This window comes from Colias philodice, chromosome 27 (genome assembly GCF_061535455.1).
Source record: "Colias philodice isolate Cphi_HAF_F1 chromosome 27, ilColPhil1 Martin Lab GWU primary, whole genome shotgun sequence".
In the NCBI taxonomy this organism is placed as follows: Eukaryota; Metazoa; Arthropoda; class Insecta; order Lepidoptera; family Pieridae; genus Colias; species Colias philodice.
The window spans coordinates 5,097,890-5,120,997 of NC_143112.1; the positions used below are offsets into that span (position 1 = coordinate 5,097,890).

General features: G+C 34.0%; 1 protein-coding gene and 1 long non-coding RNA gene across 15 annotated transcripts in view; one reads left to right on the forward strand and one right to left on the reverse strand.

The window, feature by feature from the left end:
• The window catches only part of LOC149476629 (uncharacterized), a 444,465-nt gene that overhangs the window by 148,636 nt on the left and 272,721 nt on the right, over positions 1-23,108 (reverse strand). The window lies entirely within an intron of this gene.
• LOC149476631 (MAP/microtubule affinity-regulating kinase 3-like) overlaps positions 1-23,108 on the forward strand; it is a 148,249-nt gene that overhangs the window by 97,291 nt on the left and 27,850 nt on the right. For all 14 annotated transcript variants that reach the window (XM_089711883.1, XM_089711884.1, XM_089711882.1 and 11 more), the window contains 8 exons: positions 13,946-14,045; positions 14,425-14,573; positions 15,004-15,111; positions 16,110-16,232; positions 16,814-16,949; positions 17,400-17,535; positions 18,814-18,998; positions 22,749-22,861. In XM_089711883.1, coding sequence (XP_089568009.1) covers positions 13,946-14,045; positions 14,425-14,573; positions 15,004-15,111; positions 16,110-16,232; positions 16,814-16,949; positions 17,400-17,535; positions 18,814-18,998; positions 22,749-22,861 — 1,050 coding nt within the window. The remainder of the gene's footprint in view (positions 1-13,945; positions 14,046-14,424; positions 14,574-15,003; positions 15,112-16,109; positions 16,233-16,813; positions 16,950-17,399; positions 17,536-18,813; positions 18,999-22,748; positions 22,862-23,108) is intronic.

Below are 23,108 nucleotides of genomic sequence, written 5' to 3' on the forward strand. Positions count from 1 at the left end.
GCCGTTAAAAAAAAAACAACACTGGGATATTTTTACATGGAGCTCAATATTATAACAAATAACTCATGAGATAGCGATTAATATTGAGATTTTATTAATATACACCTTGATTAATATCGCCAATCAACGATAGATTATTTTAAACTTTATTTAAACACCGTTTAAAGTATAACGCCGTTTAATAACAGGAATGGTGAAGATTTTAATTATAGATGGCGTACCTTATCTTTGATGAGCTGTTAGTAGCTTAAGGCGTTACCCGGCAATTTCGACTATGTTCAACCTCTATAAAGTCTGGTACAACATAAAGCGCAATACCGAAAAAAATATATAAAATAGGATGGTCTTTGATCTTTAATTGCTCGCGAGGAATTTTTTCCAAAGTTAATAGATTTCTAGAAAAAAAATGTGCCGTGGTCATCGATTTTTCCGCAAATACTCTATAAACTTCGTAACCTGCTGACTTAGAGCTCTGAAAATTTTATGTTTAATAAATTATCAGTTACACAACAGTCCCTGACGAGGATTTTTTGTTTCACTGATTGGTATCTTTTTAAATACAAAATGCGAGGAAAAAAGAAGGTGCAGCGGGAGAGGTTTGAGATCCGTCAAGTATGGTCAAGGTTATTAGCGCATGTATAAGCCTTAAACGTGGTTTTACTAAGTCCATACTATATACTATATACTATTATACTATATTATACTATAATATTATAAATGCGAAAGTAACTCTGTCTGTCTGTCTGTTACTCAATCACGCCTGAACTACTGAACCGATTTGCATAAAATTTGGTATAGATATATTTTGATACCCGAGAAAGGACATAGGATAGGTTTTATCCCGGAAATCCTACGGGAACGGGTTTTTCTCTGAAAACGCGGGCGAAAAGCTAGTAGTCTATAAAATTGTATGATGGTTTTATCTTAAAACGTTTTGAACGAAGGTTCTCATGGAGGCTTGATGTTAGGATGTTGGTTAAACTGGGTTTAATATGGAAGGGTTGTTGTTAACGATACATTTTAATTTTGTTTTAAAATAGTAATCAGTTTTAGCGTTCTACCATAATTTGCCTGTGTTCGTTTTATTTTAATTGTTAATTTAAATTAATATAATGTTTTTTTCTTTACAGGTAAGTCACCGAGAAAATTGCACGTATTTCTAACATGGATAAAGGTTGGAGTATGAAATATCTTATCTTAATATCTTAATTCTTAATTCTTAATACTATTATAAAGGCGAAAGTTTGTAAGGATGTATGGATGTATGGATGTATGGATGTATGGATGTATGGATGTTTGTTACTCTTTCACGTAAAAACTACTGAACCAATTACAATGAAATTTAGCACACATATAGAGGGTAACTTGGATTAACACATAGGATAGCTTTTATCCCGGAAATCCCACGGGAACGGGAACTATGCGGGTTTTCCTTTGAAAACGCGGGCGAAGCCGCGGGCGGAAATCTAGTACATTAATATAAGATTATGGCCAGGTTTGTATGTTATAGATTAGTGAGTATTTTTTGTGTAATCTTTATATTACATCAAATACTATCTTTAATTTCAAATACTCTACATTTTAATTTAAGTACTAAAATAAGAAAAGAAGTATATACTTAAGTATTATTGCACGCCTCATAAGCGAAGCGTTGAGGTGGGTACTACTGTCACTTCGCGCAAAACATCTGATTTTTCAAACTTAAAATGTCTTTATGTATCATACATTGCACTTGTAAGATAATACATACACACACATATTAAGAAAAAACACTATTTTTAACGTTCATGATATTTTTGATGTCATTTTTGTTATTTAAACTAGTTAAAAAACAGTTTAAAAAAGTTCTGTCTTGGACGTCCGTGTGTCTGTATGTGCGGATCCTTTTTAGGGTTCCGTAGCCAAAATGGCAAAAACGGAACCCTTATAGTTTCGTCATGTCCGTCTGTCCGTCTGTCCGTCTGTCCGTCTGTCACAGCCGATTTACTCGGAAACTATAAGTACTACAGTGATGAAATTTGATGGGAATATGTGTTGTATGAACCGCTACAAAAATATGACACTAAATAGTAAAAAAAAGAATTGGGGGTGGGGCCCCCCATACATGTAACTGAGGGATGAAATTTTTTTTTTCGATGTACATACCCGTGTGGGGTATCAATGGAAAGGTCTTTTAAAATGATATAAAGTTTTCTAAAAAACATTTTTCTTAAAGTGAACGGTTTTTGAGATATCAGCTCTCAAAGTCGTAAAAAGTATGTCCCCCCCCCTCTATTTTTATAACTACGGGGTATAAAATTCTAAAAAAAATAGAGGTGATGCATGCTAATTAACTCTTTCAACGATTTTTGGTTTGATCAAAGTATCTCTTATAGTTTTTGAGATAGGTTGATTTAACTGTAATTTATTATATTTGCTGCTACGGAACCCTTTGTGCGCGAGCCCGACTCGCACTTGGCCGGTTTTATTCTTGTTAACACGATAGCGACCGAAATACTTTACTAATCGAGTCTTTTTTTTCTCTTACGCTTGAGTATGCTCAGGAATAGAACCCTTTCATTTTTCAGGGTCTGATTCGATGTGGTTTAATTGTTATTAAATAAACAAAAATAATAATTAATAAATATTTATTAAAAAAAATTATGAGGCGTGCACTTTTGGATTTTCCAAATTTATTTTCGTAATATTCAGCCTATAACACGTTTCGTGACAAAAATGCATATGAAATCTTGAAGTGATTGGATTCTTTATCGGTTAATTCAAATCTCAAACCGGTCTTTCTTTTTTAAATGTATGTCTTATATCGTAGAATTATATTCAACTAGGTTTCTGCCCGCGGCTTCGCCCGCGCTGTCAAAGAAAAACCCGCATAGTTCCCGTTCCCGTGGGATTTCCGGGATTGCGTCATTTTCCCGGGATAAAAAGAAGCCTATGTCCTTTCTCGGGTATCAAAATATCTCCATACCAAATTTCATGAAAATTGGTTCAGTAGTTTAGGCGTGATTGAGTAACAGACAGACAGACAGAGTTACTTTCGCATTTATAATATTAGTATGGATTTCTATTCGAATAAACGTAACAAACCAAACTACAACATTCTCTCATGAATTTGCCAAATTCTCTTTTTCAACTCTTCAATCAACCGGTAAATAGCTAACGGACGCTGTATCATTATATAGAATAATAATAATAATATGATCATTAACCAAGAAAGTATGAGCACGTACTAAACTGAGTTTAATCTCAAGACGCTCGTTAGATTTCGCTAATCTCCTTGGTGTCATCGTGCCCTGGTACCTAGTGAAGCGGATGTGATGATGATGATGATGATGATGATGTGGTGATGAATTTATAAGATGGCAATTAGTATTTTTAACACGATTTTATGCTATCACGAACAAACAAAGGGCCTCCTAATAGCAAACAATGTAGAAACTTTGTTCAAATATTGTCGCTCCTCGAGAACTTTTCAACATGCTATGTTCTAGCTAGGCACATGTTGGTGCTAAACAAATTTATGTTATATGGAGATTTACTTTATACAACTTGAGGATGTATCATATTATTATTAGGCATATTTACAAAGTATAGTTATGTACATAGTTGTTAAGTTGGGTGTTATGTAGCGGTTAGTGATCCTAGATCCATCCAGTTGTGTATATCCATACTAATATTATAAATGCGAAAGTAACTCTGTCTGTCTCTCTGTTACTCAATCACGCCTAAACTACTGAACCAATTTTCATGAAATTTGGTATAGAGATATTTTGATACCCGAGAAAGGACATAGGCTACTTTTTATCCCGGGAAAATGATGTAATCCCGGAAATCCCACGGGAACGGGTTTTTCTTTGACTGCGCGGGCGAAGCCGCGGGCGGAAACCTAGTACTATATACATAGTTACTAAAGTTCGCACATGTGAGACATTGTAGGTATAGGTTTACAAAGGAAATATTTATAATTAGCTCATATGTTGCTTGAGATGTAGTTATGTAGTTCTTGTCTATTTTGAGGTTATAATTCGCATAGAGCAAAAACTTTAAGATTCGCAATGTTAAACTGTATATAGGTAGCTCTATTTATATAGTAAAGCTTTTTCTTGGTGTGTTTTGGTAAGATCGAGCCTGTTTGGTTCCATTATGTATAAGTGCTTTCTTGTCTATCTTACAAATAACTTTTATCAGGACCGTGCGTGTATCTTGTTATTTCCTGGCGATTAAATTATTAACAACAAGCGGGGCCGCGTCGACTTGTTACACGCGGTCGCATGAAATTCATAACGGTTGAGTTTTTTTCACGCCCTACCTACAGGGTGTTTCTTGGTCCAGTGGTCAGGGTGTGCTTTTTATAGCATCCTGTAGATGTGTACACCTACAGGCCAGTCGGCCGTCGGTGTTCGATACATCGAGACATTGTGATGAACGATTTTTAAAATCGATTCTTTATACGTAGCTTTGGAAGTTATATGTGGATTCGGTTCGGTTCTTTGGTGATTTTGTGAATTGGAAAACGTATGAGAGATATTGATTATGCGCTAGTAGAATATAATCAGGTTTTATGTAATGGAGGCTTGAATTATGCCTAAATACAATTTAATTATCTTTTATATATTCACTAGAGATGTCTATGGGAAATAGTGCTTCTAGTATTTTACACAGTAATCAGGGAAAATTGTTATTTCAATCAATTACGTTCGAAAAATTAATTTATTGCTTTAGTCCCATTCCCATTATCATATCATATCATCCATAGGCTGCGAAATTTATAGTAGATAATATAAATGCGAAAGTTTAAAATTTAAATAATACATTGTTGAAAATAGGACAAAGCACTTTTCCCCAAGTTAATATTTCTTGCAGAACATCAAGTCTTTAAATATTGCACCAAATTATAATATGCAAAGCAATTTGTTATCATAAAAAATTTGTTATTTCTATTGTAATATCGTAAAATCATGACGCAAAGGCTTTGTACCACTCCCAGTGACCTAAAGAAGGGTAATATAGAATATTAAATAATTAAATAATTGAGAGGTTAATGAACGTATGCAAAAAAAGTCTTTGTTTATGTTTCCTCGAAGCGATTGTGTCGAAATTTTAATGTTAATTGTATGTATTGCTTTATATGTCTGTATGCAGGTATGTGTGTGTGTAATAATTTTATATAAATTTGAGGTGTGAGTCAAAAGACAAATTGAAGAAATCACGTTATAAAATTCGTTTTATTGGATTATTAAGGGGCGATTGGTCATTGATTTTTGTAAAAGTTTATATCAGTCATAACAAAAGAAAGGGAAATATTTAAGTTTTATGTTTTCAAAATTGTATTATGTATGTAGTTTTAGGTGCATTCGCTAGTTCTGTTGTAAAATGTTAATAGAGTGAATCAAATCTACCTACTTAACATTTTTTTTTACTGCGGACAAAACGGGATTACGTTTTTTGCCTCGATTTTTTTTAATGTAATGAATATAAGTTCCTCTCCTTCTTTTGATTGAAATTACATATATGAGATAGCATAATCATCCGATTCACTTATTTGTAACAAACATTACACACACATGTAAACCGTTTGTTACATCTATATTCTATACATACAACATAATGCACACAATCAAATGGTTTGTTGTATGTATATTGTATATCTATACATACACACACACACGTCTCTGCTGACACTGTGTGCGTTACAGCTGATGTGTAAACAATGATGTTTTTTTTTGTTCGATAATTACATTATTGTGTCACAAGTTTATGTTTAATGTGCAATCAGTAATTACAATGTAGCATAGTCTTTGACGCTTGCATCTTAGTTATGTTTATGTAGGTATTTAGATTATACACTGATTTGTATTGTCTTAATATACTGGCTGTGCCCCGCGGTTTTATCCGCATTGCTCTGCTTCTTATTGGTCTTAGCGTGATGATATGTAGCATATAGCCTTCCTTGATAAATGGACTATCTTAACACTGAAATAATGTTTCAAATCGGACCAGTATTTCCTGAGTTTAGTGCGAGCAAGCAGACTCTACAGCTTTATATATTAAAGTACAGATGTATTTATATGAAATTTGGACACGTGTAAATCCATATTATTTGAAAGTTTTCGCACGTGTTCTTATACTCTTCGAGTTAGGAGTTATTAAATGTAAGTATAAACTATAAAGTTTAGAAACCAATTTTGAAGCTTCACATTATATTTAACAGTAAGGACTAAGGAGGTTACTATGCATTTCTTTAAGATACGGAAATGTGTAATATTAAGCTTAATTCAGTAGTCTTTGTTTTCAAAAGTAGGGTTTTATATATCTTTCAAAATAAGAAGATATATCTTAAAGTAAGAAGAAAGTACAAATGCAAAATATGTAGCAACTTAACTAAAGCCAGAAGTGAAATTGATAGTCTATATCCGATTAATAAAAAAATAATGAGTAATTTTACAACAATCGTACATACAAACGGCAAGGGAATTCATTCTCGAGTTATCAACAATATAATAGGTACCTACTACAACATAATAATAATTATTGTGTGTATAATATAAATCAGTTTTATTGCGCGCTCCGTGCGGCCATCACGCAGCATGACCCGTGTTATAAGTTCACTGTGTTTCTGTTGTTTTGGCTTTATATAGGATAATTGTTTTTGTTATGTAATTGTCGATATACAGTGTGTGTGTGTATGTGTGTGTACTTGTGACGTAGGGATTGTTCATATTGTGTGTGTGTGGACATGTGAGGTGAGGATGTGTGTTGTCCTGAAAAAACAATATGTATTTACTTATTAACGTTGCTTATCCATACTAATATTATAAATGCGAAAGTAACTCTGTCTGTCTGTCTGTTACTCAATCACGCCTTAACAACTGAACCAATTTGCATGAAATTTGGTATAGAGATACGATTGATTGAATACTAGAATTTCGATTTAATTTCTGAAAGGAGAGGAAATAATAACTAAGTTTTATACAAAGCTCGATTTTCATGTTTTTATTTCGTCCGTGCTGTTTTTTGTCCTTTCATTTGTAAATGGGTCAACTACAGCTACGTCCATTAGCACTGTCTGTTGCTATGCAAATTGAAATACTGAGCTAGATTTAAAAAATTCTTCCGTTTTATTTGCGAATAAACTATTTTCTAACTTAATTAGTAAAACAGTATATCAATATCCACTATAGGCCTCTGCAGGTATGAAAAATACAAATTTTCGCATTTATATTATTACTAAGATAACTAAATAAAATAATTTTACTGGTTATCAATAGGGACCTTATACATATATATGTTATCTTATTTGTTTATTTTATTTGATACACCAATAATGACTCAATTACAATTCACATAAGTACATTAATATTATTTCTGAATTGGCCATAAAGCTTATTTTGTATAAATTAAATTAATAATCCACTACCTAAATGTTCGATCTGTGCAAACAGAAACACGAAATTGCACTTAAAAGTTTCTGATCATAAAACACAATATTAAGTAATCCAATTCAGTGCAATATCGAGGATATTCAATACTCTTATTAATAAAAAGTATTTAAAGAACTGAGCGCTGCTAAAATAACGATCGTATCGGAAAGTAAATAAACTATAAGTGAAGAATATGAGCTAGTGCAGAAGTCGTAAGTCGCAAATAAAGCTTTATGAAAAGCTATAAAAAAATCCTCAAGAAATACGAATCTCTTGTTAAAATAACTCTACAATTAGTATATCGAACACTAAACTAATTAGAAGTTAATAAGAGCTAGAGTACAAGTATCTCGCAAGTTGCCAATAAAGCTACAAAAAGAAGCCTCGAACACTACAAATCTAAATTTAATTCGTAATTAATAAGAACTAGTGCACAACTAGCTCACTAGTTCGCAAATTGTAAGTATCAATTGCAAGTCGCAAGTCGCTTGTCACAAAGTCATAAGACGCAAGTCGCGAGACACAAAGTCACAAGTTGCAAAGTCGCTAGTCAAGCTACAAAAATAAATCCCCAAACGATGCGCAACCGAGTGCTGCCGCTGCTCGCGCCGGTGTTCCTCTCGAAGCTGTGGCGGCGCCGGCGCAGGGCGAAGGCGATAGAGAAACTGCATGGGGTACGTTGGTGAAGCATACGTTATTTGTTATACACGTTACATATAGTGTTTTATGTTATGCGACATTCCTCGTCCCAGCACGTTTGAACGACCTCATCCCGTACGCAAAAATTTCATTAGTAAAACATTTGACAATACGCTGTAACTTTTTTCAAGAACTTACTAGTTTACTTATAAACATTTGTATGCCCGATATTACATCGGATCTATCTCATACAGATACACTACACAGTGACTCTATATCATATGATACAGACTGTATCATATTTCATTTGTATGAAAATTAACTGTAGGTTAAAAGCTCGACCTAACCATATAATATATATCTATCCCTATACCATCGGGGCTATATATTATGGGTTGACTTACCTGCTCATAGTTATAAATATAAAAATATGAAATAAAATCTCAAATTCAAATTCAAATTCAAATTATATTTATTTGCAAGAATGTAGTTACAAATTATAGATGTTTTTAATTACAATATTATGTGGCTAATACATTCTACCCATTGATTGGGTGTGCAAATATTGAAAAGAAAGTTGATTAGTCTAATTATTTAAATGTACACACAATTCAATTTTCACAATTACGCGAACGCACTACGATTAACACGATTATATCACACACTTATCACACACAATTCAGTTTACACTACTTAAAAGTCATAAATTCTTCAATGTCATAAAATTGTTTCACCATCAACCAGTTCGTCAGTTTATTTTTGAAAAAATTTACTGGTAGTTCCTTGAAATTGTCCGGTATTTTATTATATATTTTAATAGCCATAAATATTACACTGTTTTTAGCTTTGTTAATTCTACACGTTGGGAAATGTAATTTGTTTTGGTATCTTGTCAACATATGCGAATTTACTTCTCCTTTCTTCTTAAAGTATTCCGGGTGATATTTTACAAATAAACATACTTCTCTTATGTACATGCAAGTTAAAGTAAGGATCCGTAATTTACTAAACAGAGGTCTACAACTGTCTCTTTGGTTCAAACCGCACAGAGCTCTGATACATTTTTTTTGTGAGACAAATACCTTCCGCACATCACAAGATTGTCCCCAAAGAATGATTCCATACGAAAGTACAGAGGAAACGTAGGCATGATAAGCATTTATTGCTGCATTCATAGAAACAGTATCTCTTAAACGCCGTAATACGTAAACGAAACGATTAATTCTGTCACAAACGTAATCAATATGTTTGTTCCATTTTAGACCTTCATCCAACAAAACACCCAAGAATTTATGATGATCTACTTGTTCTATTACTTGGCTATCACACTTTATATTTAGGTTTATTTTGGAGCAATTCTTTGTATAAAATTGAATTATTTTTGTTTTTAATAAGTTAATTTTAAGATTGTTGTCTTCTAACCATTTTACAATATTTTTAACTGCTTCATTTATATCTCTCTCGTACGTTTCCTTTTCAGTACATTTAACAATTAGGGTAGTGTCGTCTGCGAATAAAACTGATTTGTGTTTCACTGATTTCGGTAGGTCATTAATATACAAGAGAAATAAAAACGGGCCGAGCACACTTCCTTGTGGTACACCTGATCTATTAGTTTTTTTTACTGATCTATATACGTTTCTTGATTGATTTACTATTTGTTGTATTTCCACAAACTGATTTCTATCCTTTAAATAACTAGCAATCCATTCTTTGGCAATTCCTCTTATACCATATTTATCTAACTTAAGCAAGAGTAATTCATGGTCTACAAAATCAAATGCCTTGCTCATATCTAGAAATATAGCGCTTACGGGTTTTTTTTCGATGAAGGCTTGAATTATTTCTTTCACCATATCAAAGCATGCTAATGAAGTGGAACTATTTTTCCTAAATCCAAACTGTTCTTTACATAAGATCTTGTTTCTATCAATATAATTTCTAATTCTTTCTAAGATTACTTTTTCAAATATTTTAGATATCACTGGTATTAACGCTATCGGTCTGTAATTCTTAATATCTTTCGGATCGTCTTTTTTAAATAATGGTTTTATCACTGATGTTTTCAGCGCGTGTGGAAAAGTTCCCTGTTCCATCGATAAATTTACAAGAAAAGACAACGGTTCGCAAATATGGTCACTGCATGATTTTAATATTTTTGTACTTATTCCTCGGTAATTATGTGAATAAATATAATGTCAAAATTATGTTTCACGAGTATAGAAGAATTCCGTATACATTCCACCTATTTGTTACTCAAATTGCATACATATTTTTCATACCATTAACATCATAGATTTAATTCAATTGCGTTCAATTTTCATCTTGTAACATCTGTATTATCTAGATAATCTTGGATCGAAATGTAGGACGCGTTTACACGATTCGAAGAGTCAGCACGGCCAGCGGCGATATCGATCGAACTTACTGTCTTTTTATTTTTGTTACATTATAAGAGTGACCCGTATTTCATAGTAGTGGTCGCTAGGGATATAGTTTATTGTTGTGTGTAGTAAGAAGGTAGATCAGTTGAGAGAATGCATGCGTTTTTCTTATTTCATATGAATAATAAAAAAAATTGGTACACATTTAGTTGTGAATATTATGTATTAGTATAGCTTTTTGCAAATATAATTACCGTAGCATTTACAATTTATGTATCACGTATAATGTAGGTAGGTACATTCAAATTGTGAAGTTGCTTTGAACTCGGTTTAGAAACTCGAAAAATTTGTACATCGATGCAGCTTAAATTTTAACAACATGCAGAGCAAGATTTAATCTAGATTTTCTCATTTCTCATATCAAGGTACAGCTAGTATACTATCAATATTATATGTACTTACTATTTACTAAATAGGTTTGAAGTCGGTGTCAAGCCTTAAACTAGCTAGTCACTAATACATTGAACTAGCTCCTAAGTGTAAACGGTTCTTATTATTTAGATGTGCTCTACTTATTAATAAGTATGTATATTCATTTGTCGACTTCATTAGCAATTGCTAAATTAATTATGTATGTTGACGTAGACGCTGATTTAATGACCTTTTAATGTATAATTTATATGAAATTGTGTATTGCACGTGTTTTAATATAATTATAAACATGAATGAATGATTTTTGCGTTGTTATACAAAATTATTAGTATTGCAATTAAACAGGTAATTATGACTAACTATACTAATAAAGGATTTTGTATTTGACCTCGCTTTTTTAACTTAAAAGTGTTTTATATCGATTGTATTTCCAACATTTTTGCAAACTAACAAAAAGGGGGTCAAAGTCCACATTCTATCGTATTAGATTAGCAAATACTCGTAAAATATAATTGAATAGAATGTAATAGAAAAGGGCTGAACTTCTTCAATAAGTTACCCGGGGTCGTTGACCCCGTGTATACCTGCGTAACGTGGAGCGTTGACCTCTCGCCTCCCTAGATCTTATTACTGACTTGTGTGTATGTTTGTATGCTTGATTCGTTGTTTAGTGTACATATATTGTTTTTGGAAGAGAAATGTTTTATAATATGTTTGATATTAGGTTGAAAGAGCAACTATGGAGTTTCTTGCCGGTTCTTCTCCATAGATACTTCTTTCCGAATCGGTGGTAAATGTTAAAAATATGTAATGACGATTCGAAAGTGCTTCTTTGAGCTTAATAAATGTTTGAGTTTGACTTTGATAGTTGAGGAGTAATGGTTTATGGATTAATACTTAGTAGGCTCCGACAATTATGGAGATCTTTGTGTTATAATTTGTTTGGTGCAAACTTAAAGATAAAAATTAAATTTTAAACAAGCACAACAACCTTAGTTCATAAACACATTTCAGTTAATATATTACTGTTTACGGAAGTGTTATAGGCTGATGATACTACAATGTAGCATTTAAATTGCTAACCGATTCAAATAGCGTTTCATCCTTTTGATTTCAATCTTATAAGGCGGGTCCGCACAGAGCGAGCAGCCTCGCGAAACAATTTCTGTGTGAAGCAGAGCGGTCTATGTGGTCGTGGCTTAAAAATTGTTAAAAGCTTAAAATATGCACAATATAAAACTATTATAATTATATATACTTTTTTTCTTTTATCTGCTTATATACATAATACTGTGAGTCTGCAGAAACATATAAAATATAAATCTTATATCCTCCTGAGACCCAGGACCCTAAAAGTTATAGGATTTTCGTGATTTTTGGAATAGTGGTTGATATTGATGTAGAGACTACGGGAAAAATATTTAAAAAAATCCCCTCCTCCCATAAACCCCAGAATAGGGGGTATCACAGGTGATACTATGGGATCATAATAGTATTAAAAGGCATTAAAATTTATTGAATGTTTTTTTAATCAGACTTTTAATCAACCTTAAACATTAATCAAATTCAAGAAAACAATTGCGGTTTACATTGAAACATAAGAAAATGTTACAAGTAGAACATTTTACGAATGTTAATTGGCTGCATTTATCGAGTCTACATTTAGACCGATTGTTTCGATTGCCCTTCACGCATATTGGTAAGTGTTGAGCTTCTTTTAATCTTTTAGCTTCATGGGGAAGAGGCTGCACAAGCCTACGCTTCCGGTTTGAAGGTAGTGCTACAATATCCTCTTCCGGCTCTGAGCATACTCCAGGACTACTGGTACCACTTCGAGGGCTATTACGGGAGATGCGTCGCAGCGAAGGACTTGGACATGACTCTGGAGCGGGAGTTTGACTTCCGTAGATTAAATGGTTGGCTAGGTCCATTTTGAACTCTAAATACTGCTTAATTCGTTTCCGTGGCAATCCAAACTTGGTCGCATCTTCTCGGTATTGAATCCATGCAGCAGCAACGGAAAAGTCAAAGAAATGATAAATGGCTCGTACAGTCCATTTACCAGTTCTGCCTCGCATGGGGTATTTGTATTGGGGTATGATCCCATCTCAAAGGACGGTTTCTTGACCTTCTCGTAGCATTAGCACGTGCAATTGAAAAAAGCGGCTCATCGTCAGAAGAATCCCAATCACTTTCGTCTAAAGGCCGAGGTACTACTTCCTCGGAGATATCTTCTTGCTCTAAATTTAGATCTTCCTCGTCTTCTTCATCTATATCTTCACACTCTGATTCATTTAAATTCATTAAATTATGAATAATTTCACCATCCCGCAACCCTGAAAATGATACGATTTTTAGACGCGAGTGCCCAAAGTATCACCTATGATACCGAAAGAAATGTGCCAAAATAATGTATTTAATTGCATAATCTATACAGTATAACTTCGTGAACGTTTAGTGTAATGACGATTCTAAATAGTTACAACAAAAAACACACGCAAAAACAATATAAAATAATACTTACTTCTGCTCAAATTCGCCATTTCGGTTTTTCTGCGTACCTTCAATTTCAAATTATGATAGGCAAGACCCAGACCAACCAAAACGAGCCGTAGCCACCTAGTATCATAGCCTAATAACTATTTCAAGTGATTTTGATAATGATTCAAACAAACCGCGACAAATGGCGTTGCAAAAAAATTATTTTCCCGAGTATCATAGGTGACACCGAGGGTCTCAGGAGGATATATAAAATTCTCGTGTCACAATGTTAGTCTGCATACTCCTCCGAAACGGGTGGACCGATTCTCATGAAATTTTCTGTGCATATCGGGTAAGTCTGAGAATCGGCCAACATCTATTTTTCATATGTACCACGGGCGAAGCCGGGGCGGGCCGCTAGTAAATATATAAATATAATATAGATATAAAGACTGGGAAGAAACTGGCCTTCGAAACACAGTTTACCACTAGTTCGAAGGTCAGCGTCTGAACATAATACATAAACCTGTTTCTTGAAAGATATTTTTTTAAAGACAATTTTGTAAATATGTATATTTTCACAAATTTCAGAGCGCGTCCGAGACGTCGGCCGGCGCCGGCGGCGGCGCGTCGTCAGGATGCGGGTCGCGGGTCTCGTCGCGATCGCGGACCTCCGAAGAGCCGCACATTGGTAAGTAATTGGTAGTATTATTTCAGCATTTGTAGCATTCACGTACTTATAAACAAGTAGACTAATCACCCGCAACTTTGGCCGCGTAGTCAGAGGAAATTCCCGATCCCATGGGATTTTCGGGATAAAAACTATCCTATATGTTCATACAATTTTGGAGAGTCACTATTGTTGTTAACTGCATGTCAGTGGAACACAGCTTTTGTGAAAAACTTAAAAATGTAAAAAATGCATTTTGTAGTGTTATAAATGAATTCCAGTGTTTACAAGAAAATTAAATTGATTATCCCGTACCGCGTATGAAGTTTGCAAGGCAACATTTTGTTTCCGATTTTCCCCAGATTTATTTTCACTTATAAATTTTACTATACGTTTTCAGGCAAATACAAGCTGCTCAAGACGATAGGCAAAGGCAACTTCGCCAAAGTGAAACTGGCCAAGCACGTGCCGACCGGCAAGGAGGTGGCTATCAAGATTATAGACAAGACGCAACTCAACCCCGGCTCGTTGCAGAAGTTGTTTAGAGAGGTGGGTGGTGTTTATTTATGTGTTAATGATATGAAAAGAATTTTGTGAGACTTATCTTGATACGGTAGTAGCAATGCAATTTAGTTGTGGATATATTAAAGGTTCTATTGTTTTCTATTAAATCTATTCAGGTATAAAACACAGACTATTATAAAGTACCTCTGCATATAAAAGGAAAGAAAAATAAAATCAGGTAAAGTTGAAATGTACAAAAATATATTTCTTTGTGATGATTGATTTCTATTCAAGTAATAAGGTTAGCTAGTCAGAAAAATCCAATAAAATTATGGAGTTTCGATGGATTATCCTTTTATATTTATACTTAAACATAAAAGGTCTTATAGATGCATAATATTTTCTAGGAAAATATACGTTACACTTTAAGTACATGATAACGAATACTAATTACGGTATATTTCATCAATTTCAGGTTCGGATAATGAAAATGCTGGATCACCCAAATATAGTGAAACTCTTCCAAGTGATAGAAACGGAAAAGACGCTATATTTAGTGATGGAGTATGCTTCCGGCGGTGAGGTATGTATATTCATTTCACATGTAATTGTTGTTTGTTCGTAGAAACGTTTATTAACATTTATAAAGCAATGTACATGCAATACACAATTATTTATTAGGTATAGCCTACTGTTTGTGTTCTGACATCGTTTTTGGTAAAATTATTATAGGATTTGTGGTCGGTTTTTATTAAGGTAATTAATTTGTTGTTTTTCTGGACACAATAAACAATACATTTCTTTAACTAGAATTCAGTTCTTTTTGCTCCAGGAAAAAAAACAGTACACATGGTTAGGGAGCCAGGTGCAAATTTGGTTCATTATTTCCTCTCAAGAGATAATTCGTCAGACGCATGAGAGTATAGTATTATAAAGCCTCGTGAACGTCAGCTGGCGCTCGGTTGGGGGGGTGAGCGGTTGTAGCCTCCCACGCACATAGGAAAAGAAATACATTCATTCATTCATTTCCTCTCAGCTAAAAATTTGTCAAATTGTAGCTAACCCAATATCTCAACGAAAAAAAATAGTCAGCTGGTTACAACATGGTGTATTATACGTCAGCTGGTGTCTCGAACATGAAAGTTAAATTTAAAGAAAAATTTATTTTCCGTTATTTCCTCTCAAACAAAAATTTACCTGATGATAGCTTATATGTAACTGTGGATAAATATATATGTCAGCTGGCTGTATCTTGGTGGAAAAACCGTCAGCTGATACGGGAGGCTACAACCGCTCTTCCCCCCAACCGAGCTCCAGCTGACGTTCACGAGGCTTCATAATACTATACTTTGATGCATTTTACTAATTACCGCTTGAGAGGAACTTGGTCATAAAATCTGCTGCTGGCTCCCGGACCAACAAGTAGAATAAGGTTTTGTGAAAAGTGGTCCTTCGAGCCGGATCTGTAGAAACTTTTGACAATAGAGTGTCTAAAATAACAATTTCATTTAAACGTACATCAGAAATATACAGTTAATAGTCTAATATCATTTTAAAATAATTTTCTAACAAAAATTCCAGGTATTCGACTATCTAGTACTACACGGTCGTATGAAAGAGAAAGAGGCTCGAGCGAAGTTCAGACAGATCGTCTCAGCGGTACAATATTGTCATCAAAAGCGAATCATTCACAGGGACCTTAAGGTAAGTGCAATAGGGTCGAAAATACCTTGATAGGTAATGCCAGAAGTGAAAAGTAACCTTAATATCAATGAAATAAGGTTCAAAATTCGTTGATAGATAATTGTGGGCATATTGTTTCGATTTAGATATTGTATTATTGGTACTGTAGAAACTGAACTAAACAAAGATTGTAAAGGGGCTGTAAAAGTGATAAACTATTTTATATATTTATCAGGGGCTATAATTCTTATCGACACGGTCGGTATAATAGGAATCAATTACGTTAATTCAACATGCAAACCACATGCCAAAGTGGTTTTGGCAAAAAAATGCTGGTCAATTGCTTTTATTACGCTGTTTTGCTCACAGCGTATAAAATGAATGGTATCAAACATCACCAATCCATACTAATATTATAAATGCGAAAGTAACTCTGTCTGTTACTCAATCACGCCTAAACTACTGAACCAATTTGCATGGAATTTGGTATGGAGATATTTCGATACCCGAGAAAGGACATAGGCTACCTTTTATTGCGAAATATGTACCACGGGCGAAGCCGGGGCGGACCATTAGTATTCACATAAAATTTCACATTTCAGGCGGAAAACCTGCTACTGGACGGCGAGATGAACATAAAGATAGCGGACTTTGGTTTCTCTAACGAGTTCACGCCGGGCGCCAAACTCGACACGTTCTGCGGCTCGCCACCGTACGCGGCGCCTGAACTGTTTCAAGGTATGTACTCAAACTCAAACTTAAACTTAAACTCAAACTCAGAAATAAATTAGACTTGTTTAGAAGCACTCTTGGAGCGAAATAACATAGTTTTTTCTATGTATGCAATGATTTAAACGCAAAATACAATTTACTTTTGTTACTTAAGGAGGGTAAATGAGAATTCTTGTATACTTATAATTGATCTTCTTACCTGTGCCTTAAAATGTCAACTATTTGTACACATTACACATAATATTTGTTAAAATTGTTATTAAATTATTGTCTTCAAACACCTGTTGCAATAGATAGCACATATTATTAATATTGAAACTGATTATTACCAGCAAGAAATACCACTTTTCTCTTATTATAACGTTGATATTGTTGTATTACATAGCACACATTATTATGTGTTGATTTAACTTGTTTCAAATAATAATATGTATTTATTAAAATTTGTTTTTTCAGGCAAGAAATACGACGGTCCCGAAGTAGATGTATGGTCCCTCGGTGTAATATTATACACTCTCGTATCTGGGTCACTGCCGTTCGACGGGTCCACGCTGCGGGAACTGCGCGAGCGAGTTCTGCGCGGGAAGTATAGGTGCGTGTATACAGACATACAGACAGACAAACATTTATTTATTCTCAAACTCAAACATTTATTTATTCAACTAGCTGTTGTTCGCTTGCGTGGAAAAGATTAATTTTCATGGTATAAGTTTTCATCCCCTATTTTACCCCTTTAGGGGATGAATTTTCTAAAATCCTTTCTACGTTACGACATCTACCTGCATGCCAAATTTCAGCCCTATACATCCAGTGGTTTAGGCTGTGCGTTGATAGATCACTATATCAATCACCTTTGAGTTTTATATATGTATATAGATTAGACTTCTTTTAGAAGCACTTTCGAATCGTCATTACATATTTTTAACATTTACCACCGATTCGGAAAGCAGTATCTATGGAGAAGAACCGACAAGAAACTCCATAGTTGCTCTTTTAAAATCATGTCCATATTATAATTTAATTTTACATAATATGTAACCTATATCTTACTACATAATATATCATAATACGCCAAAGAACTGTTCAGTATTTTCAAAAAGACTTCTTCGAAAAACATTTTTAAATTTTCACAACATAGTTTTACTATTTACCACCAATATACACATACACAGATATATACCTACATCATCAGCCCATATATGTTCCCACTGCTGGGACAGGGGCCTCCTATGAGGGTACAGGCCATAATCCACCACGCTGGCCAAGTGCGGGTTGGCGGATGACACATATCGTCGAACTTTTTGATTCTTCGACATGTCGGTTTCCTCACGATGTTTTCCTTCACCGTTCGAGCAGTGGTGTTGTTACAACATGCGCAGATAAATTGAAAAATCATTTTATTTCCTGCGCGCTCGCCCGGTCTCGAACCCCGGACTTATCGATTCGAAGTCCGAGGTCTCACCACTGAGCCACCACTGCTCTCTTATATACCTACGCACGCACGTATATACGCATGCACGCACGTATAGATATACATGTACGAATATACGTACGTATAGACGTATGCACTTATAGGTGCACGTGCGAATGTAAAACACACGCGCACACCCATGACAATGTGTCATATTCAGGAACAAATACAATAAAAGACACGACATGTACGTTAATGTATATACACCCGTGAATGTGTATGCACATACACAGTCGTTTAAGTATACACAATACACAAACGCATGCGTGTGCAGACGCATGTGCGTATGTACACTCATATGCTGATTTGTGTACGTTTGTGCACTTGACTTGATTTTAACTGTTTTTGATAGGTTTTTGGGGTGTAAATTTCAATTTTTTTTTTGTCTGTTTGTTACAGAATACCGTTCTACATGTCGACCGACTGCGAGAACCTGCTGAAGAAGTTCCTCGTTCTGAACCCGGCGAAGCGAGCGTCGCTCGAGAGCATCATGCGGGACAAGTGGATGAACACCGGCTACGAGGACGACGAGCTGCGGCCGTACGTCGAGCCGCAGCAGGACTTCAAGGACCACAAGCGGATAGGTCGGTTGCTATGGCGACGCTCTGAGAGCACAAGCGACAAGTGGATGAACACCGGCTACGAGACGATATCAGCAATATTTTATTTATTTATTTATTTTGCTGGCAAAATACAAACAAAACTTATTCTAAAATAAAAAAAAGACGGGTTGCACTCCGGGAGTGCCGGCAGAAGTGAAAACTTGATTATTAACGTTGAGCATGTTTGATATCTATCAGTCTTACGCTTTTTCGATCAGGCCACGTGTCCTGACGCGAGTTTAAGATTTTATACCCAACGCCGCTAAAGAAGTTTTCACTTCAAAAACAGCACAGAAGGCGACCTTATCACTTAACCCGTGACACGTTCTACGCACAATATTTGTGTCGTAACGCAAATTGTACTGTAGCGTCCTGCGCACAAACTCTGTGCCTAACGCGGCCCGTGACATTGAAGGTCATCAGTAGAGACTTACAAGTGAATGTTTCCAGTATAAAAAATATTTCTCTATGCCTTAAACATTTATAATTCGAATCGACACGACTCCGAGACAGGTAATAGAGACCAAAACCACAAAATAAAAAAAAAAAGTGAATCATTGATTGAGTTGCGTCATCGGCCATAGTTTGTGACATTTGTCTTGTTCAACGAATATTTGGATTGTGAATTATGCCGAGAGGAATAATTAGATGAGTGATAATTGAGACGTATATTACTGGAAATTGTACGTAGAATACGTTTATGATATTGGTTTTAGGGATATTTGAAGAATACTCAGTGAAAAAGTGTCTCAACTTTTCAGTGCGGAAGACGCAAAATGGCACTTTTTTTCTTGTTTGTGAATAATGGAGATTTGTTATTATTTATAGTGAAATACGTTGTGTTAAATGTGTGAAAACATAAGTGAATGTATTTGGCAATCGTGGCAGTGATATGAAAACGTGAATATGATCATTTGATAACTCAGAATTATCATGTAAGTGTTAGTATGTAAGCAATTAAAATTAAAACAAAATTAAATCAATTTCTATAATTATATAGAAAAAATATATCGTCATGATTACATTTTTATGCTATAACTAGTTTCTTCTTCTTTCCAAAAATATATCATACATGGCATATAATTATAGAACAATAGGGTAAATAAAATTTTCAAACTCGGTAGTCATAAAAAAGCTAGATTTCGTGAACTCCCTTGACACTATCGGGATCGGTGCCGGCTGTGCGCCAGACGCGTGATAGGTTAAGAGTGATGATGAATATTATATCCCACGTGCTGAATATAATCTACTAACTATATTATATTCTACTAGCTGTCCCGGCAAACGTTGTTCTGCCTTACTCTTATCATTTAAGGGGGTGAAAACGAAAAAGAAACAAAATTTCATGAGATTCGATCAAGCCGTTTCGGAGGAGTTTAACTATAAACACCGAGACACGAGAATTATAAAAAATAATACTAAATTTCTTGCAATCAATTTTCCGCTCGACACTTTTCCCGCTTATTCAACGGGAATGAGTAGTTCTACCACGGTAAAGAATACCCTATAACACTCTCTAGCTTTTTAACTATACTCCAGACACAAATCATTTCATAAAACGGCTCCGTTGCAACGTGAGAGACAAACAAACATACATTCGCATTTCGCAAGGATTACAGATATTATAAAATGACTAGCGGTTCGCCCCGGCTTCGCCCGTGGTACCTACATGTTTAAACAATCCTATCTCTCAAGTTGGATCGAACTGCACATGGTGTGCGAATTTTATTATAAACGGTTAAGTGGTTTAGGAGTCCATTGAGGACAAACATTGTGACACGAGATTTATATATATTAAGATTACTAAGCTATCTAATTTGGTAAGGTATAGGGAAATGAAATTGTAAACGGTCCTTGGAGTCGATCGTAACTTGCGTTATGGTCATAAAGGTAAACAATATGGATTTAAAAGTAATATAAGAAAAATTCTGGATTATCTTTCGAGGTTTTTAGAATAATTTAATATTCTTATTTACAGGAAAAATATTATAAACATTGCTTCAAACATACATACACAAAAATGCCTTCAAGCATTGCACTTTGCGAAATTGGGATGTTGAGCTTATCAGCTGTAGACAGTTGGAAGCTTACATATAAAAATTATGTTTTGCATATAAAAATTATATTTGTTTGATATGGAACTAAGTAAAGAGTATCTTTATAATTTTGAAAAATGCGTTTGTTTTTGGTAAACAGGCAATTCATTTTCTTAATATTAGTAACTAATAAATTCAATGCTGTATTTGATAGACGATAATTAGTGTCGAAACTTAAAGAATACTTGCAAAAAAATCCTTTTTATAAGAATTTTTATTGTAGGTACTTATTATAGTGTTTTTGTGAACAAACTACGATCTATGTACAGTAATTATTAATATTTTCTTACTTAGTCCCATATCAACCACAAATAATACTACATAATAATAATATGCATTTAACAATATAATATATTTATGTTGAATTTTATTACATTTCATGCGCCTAACATTATGGGCACAGCGCAAGTCGGTACGTTTGCGATCATTTTATATGTGTGTACGTGATACTCTGTCTTATTTGATGTTTTTTATTTAAAAAAGAGCATGTGTGAGCGAAAGTTCCTGGCAAGATTCAAAGATACCAAAATCGTCGCCTTACTCCATGACGTGACGGTCTTGCCATGACGCGACGATCTAGAACAATTCATAAATTATTAATATGGGGGGGGGGGATTATTTAAGAAATACTGGAATTAATTTGTTTTTTAAAGTGTTTGAATATTGTGTTGAAATTTTGTTTAGAGTTCAATGTTCAATGTTGTACGAAAATATTATGTTTTGATATACATAGTTCATAAAACAACATATTTGAATGAAAAAAGTATTAATTTTGAAAACCTATTTAATTATAATTATTTTGAACTTTGAGAAATATTCGGCTTTAATATTTTAATGAATAAAAAATATTTATATGTAATCTTAAAATGGATTAGATAACTTCTAAGTATTAAAAACTAAGACATCGATAAGACAGAGTTTTAGATGTTGTACAATTTTAGCTTTCATTTTGATTTATTTTTTATTTTTTCCATATTTTATAAGCTTTTTTTAGTAGCTGCATGTTCGTAATGGCTTTATTGCCTTACATAAATATATATTTTCTATATTATTTCAGTTATATATTTCAGTTTATTTTATAGTAAATGTTTTAGCACTTTAGCAGTCATGTGATTTAGAATTTATGGTATTTCTTTTATGTGTCTTAAATGTTAATTTTAATAAGGTTTTGAAAGATAAAGTGTTTTCATAAGAGAAACTACAAAGGCGAAAGACGCGGGTTCGAATCCCAAATCGTGATCGATTTCTATTCTTTAAAAAAATTCTCAGAGAAACAAACATTTTTTCACAGTGAATCAATAACAAATAAAGTAATTAATTTTTTTTTAATATTTAGTTGGAAATGTACACCCATGTTTCCTTTTCAAATCTTGTGTCGATATTATGTATTTTGAATCAAATTCAAATTGTAATTATTATTATTATTAAGACATTGTTAGATGAAAATGGTAACTAATATTTTGTAAATATTTATTTAAAAGTATACTTAAGTATATCGAGATTTGAATTAAAATGATTCCTACTTTCAAATACTTTTAAATTTCTCATAATTCAGACTTAAATAATTTTGAAATAAAATGTGTTCCCCACATAAAAGTATATTCTCTAACATATAGGTAATTTGTATCGTTTTCAGAGGCGTTAGTATGTTTGGGGTACAACAGGCAAGAGATTGAATATTCGCTAGCGGAGGCGAAATACGACGACGTTTTTGCGACGTATCTGTTGCTTGGGAGAAAGAGTACTGATGTGAGTATTTTATATTATTATAATTTACTAGCGGTCCGCCCCGGCTTCGCCCGTGGTACACGTTTACGTTTTCTCTCCATATGAACCATCCTCGTGACTTACTTGATAAAAGAATTATCGAAATCGATCCACACGTTCACGCGTGATGCCATGACCAAGGAAAACGGGTTTCATTTTTATAAACATATATTTAATATAGATAATATATAAGAGTCAAACATTAAATTTCAATGCAAACTTATTAATA